At 34.4% G+C, this 2989-nt stretch overlaps 1 protein-coding gene across 1 annotated transcript in view; it reads right to left on the bottom strand.

Moving 5' to 3' along the window:
- Positions 1 to 549: 549 nt before the first annotated feature.
- The window catches only part of LOC111083972, a gene marked incomplete at its 3' end in the record, with an annotated part of 8258 nt that continues 5818 nt past the window's right edge, over positions 550 to 2989 (bottom strand). The window contains exons 4-5 of the mRNA XM_022380727.1: positions 2243 to 2358; positions 550 to 717 (exon numbers count right to left, since the gene is read on the bottom strand). Of these exons, the coding sequence (XP_022236435.1) occupies positions 550 to 717; positions 2243 to 2358 (284 nt within the window). The remainder of the gene's footprint in view (positions 718 to 2242; positions 2359 to 2989) is intronic.

The raw sequence follows: 2989 nt of genomic DNA on the forward strand, positions 1-2989 counted from the left end.
ATCCAAGGTTCTGTGGATATATTGTAAATTTGACAGCAATCTTGTTGTTTTGTCCAAAGCTCTTTTGGCGGTTGGTACTGCTGCCTGCCTGCCTTCCCTTTGGTCAGTAGATCAAAATTAGGGATGGTTGTATCTGAATGAAACTTAGGATTGTCTGACATGGCTGCTTAACCCATATGTCGTACAAGGTGATGTTAAAGTAGAAAAACCCAATAATAGTAAAACTCTTTGGAAGTGGTTTAGAGCAGCAAAAGTGCAGTTGATGGTTGATATACATTATTATTGCTTGAAGTTTGGATACCGGGACAGTTAAGATCGATGTGTTTAAAATCCTTATTTTTCTTATTGTAATGTTTTATAAAATTTATTCCCTTAAACATGAATACGCCCCCTATAATAAGAAGATAATTATGCTCGGAAATAAAAAACGAACAAAAGTATAAGCAAGTAAGAAAAGAAAACTGGTAATAATTAAATAAGAAATGTTTTATACTTGAAGAAGAAGAGATGGATGATGGCAGAATTTTCTACCCCCAGGTCATTTCTTACCAAAAGTATCGAGGACCCACTGACGACTGATTGAAGATTATCTAGTTGATTGAAGTCCAGGCTGGCGAGTTTATTGGCGGGCAACATGTTAGCCATGAAAGCTGTGATATTCTTCCCACTTCCCTTGAGCATTGTGGTTAACTGATCCACTTGTTTATCTCCATTCAACTAAAATGAAACGTTTTTTTATTTTATTTTAGTTTACCTAACACAATCGAAAATCTAATAGGAGTATGAAATGGCAAGCATCGTTTACATACATACACATATTGACTGATACGTTTAAACATTTTTCTACCGTTTTCAAATTTATTTATCGAATATATATATATATATACACATTCTATCAATAAAAAAACATGGGTATTTTAAACTTTCCAAGGATGCAATACTATTTAAGATCAGAGGAGCTCTAAAATAGTAAAATTTTAAGGAAACATTAGCTTGGTCAGGCTGATGTTATAATAGGTGACACAGTCGTAATACGCCCATCTCCATCTTGGTCTACCCATTACCTATAGCTATAGTTTATCCATTCATAATCTACTCGTGAATAGTTAATGTGGAAATGACAAGTAATGTAATACCATTCTGACATAAGCGGACGAGCCAGCCAGGGGCGCTCCAGCCCCCTCCTCATGTTTACGCCTCCTGGAGACAGGATATTACCAATTAATTATTTTAAGGCTACCACACACACTAAATGGCTGCGCTTTACAAAGTATATTTTAGAAATTGCTCCGTTTGAAGCCTATAAATGCCACATTTTTCTGGGGGTCATAACTTCTGCTCCCCATAGAATTACATGTTCAGGTCTCGCATACACTTTAGCCTTCTCCTCCAGGTAACTGTTGTTTCCTCCGCCTATGTTTGATACCTTTTAGTTTAATTTTTAATATCAATCTTAAAACAAATAACCAGAAAAAATTACACAACTTTCGACTAACACATTTTTTTGTGAAGTCAATCAAAAGGCATATCCATAATTGTGAAGTCAATCAAAAGGCATATCCATAATTGTGAAGTCAATCAAAAGGCATATCCATAATACGGAATTAAATATTGACATACTGTACAAATACATTCCGGTTACTAAAGTTGCTTTCATTTTTTTTTAATTATACGATAATAATGATTTCCAAACATATTCAGATATGACAAGGATATTCAGCTATCCTATGTCAACCGGTCATCATCTCCCCACTAGCACACTTGTTGTCAATATTCTGACCACTTTTCACGGTCAGTCGTCTCTTTAATGGTCTACCCATTGTCCATTCTTCGTGGTCTATTCAGTGTACATAGTAAACCCACTGTCTATAGTATATTACCCACTTTTTTGGTTGGTTGTTTGTAGTTATGCACAAAGCTACACAATGGGCTATCTGTGCTCTGCCCACCACGGATATCGAAACCCGGTTTCTAGCGTTGTAAGTCCGGAAACATACTGTATGTCAGAATGAAAGTTATATTAAATATCAGATGGAGTGGTATAAATAGATACAAATCTAGGTTTCACTAGTTATTACCTAAACTCAGAAACATGTGGAACGGCAATGAAAAAGACATTTAAAATCCTAAACTTAATGACTATTTGAAAAAAAAAAAATTTTATAATCTTCAAAAGATAGGATACATTTACACAATTGATGACTAAATAAATTTAAAATATTTAAAATTCACCAAGTCTCACCTTTTTCAGCACAACAAAGGCCTGACTTGGATCCAAATCTTCCACCATACTTATTCGGTCCAGATTTTCCAAAAGAACATTGGAATCCATGTCATTAAGTTCATTTGATGGTATAACTAAATAATCAACACTAAAGTTAGGGTGTAGCTGTGGCTTTATCATTGTATTTATATAATTGATTTAAGTTTACGAGTCCTTTATAACTACGTTACGTTAGGCTTAAATATATCTCTAAGTGCAGTGTACTTTCTTAGCTTAGGCTTAAATATATTTCTAAGTGCAGTGTACTTTCTTAGCTTAGGCTTAAATATATCTCTAAGTGCAGTATGCTTTCTTAGCTTAGGCTTAAATATATCTCTAAGTGCAGTGTACTTTCTTAGCTTAGGCTTAAATATATCTCTAAGTGCAGTGTACTTTCTTAGCTTAGGCTTAAATATATCTCTAAGTGCAGTGTACTTTCTTAGCTTAGGCTTAAATATATCTCTAAGTGCAGTGTACTTTCTTAGGGCATTTTCGCAGTTTTGGGTTAATAACTTTGTAAAGTGAGATCGGATTTGTACCAAATTTCATGGACACATTAAGGTTGAGACTCTTCATCACACTACAAAACATGATCTGGATCATTAATCATTCTGGATCTGAGAAGGATTTTCTGGGTTTTCGAAAGTGAAATTTGAGATCATCCAATAGTTTTAAAGGCAGGCACATTTTCTCTCTTCTTTCGGTCAATGTACTTTATTTGTTTGT

The sequence above is a fragment of the Limulus polyphemus genome, unplaced genomic scaffold (assembly GCF_000517525.1).
Source record: "Limulus polyphemus unplaced genomic scaffold, Limulus_polyphemus-2.1.2 Scaffold12499, whole genome shotgun sequence".
NCBI classification, from domain to species: Eukaryota; Metazoa; Arthropoda; class Merostomata; order Xiphosura; family Limulidae; genus Limulus; species Limulus polyphemus.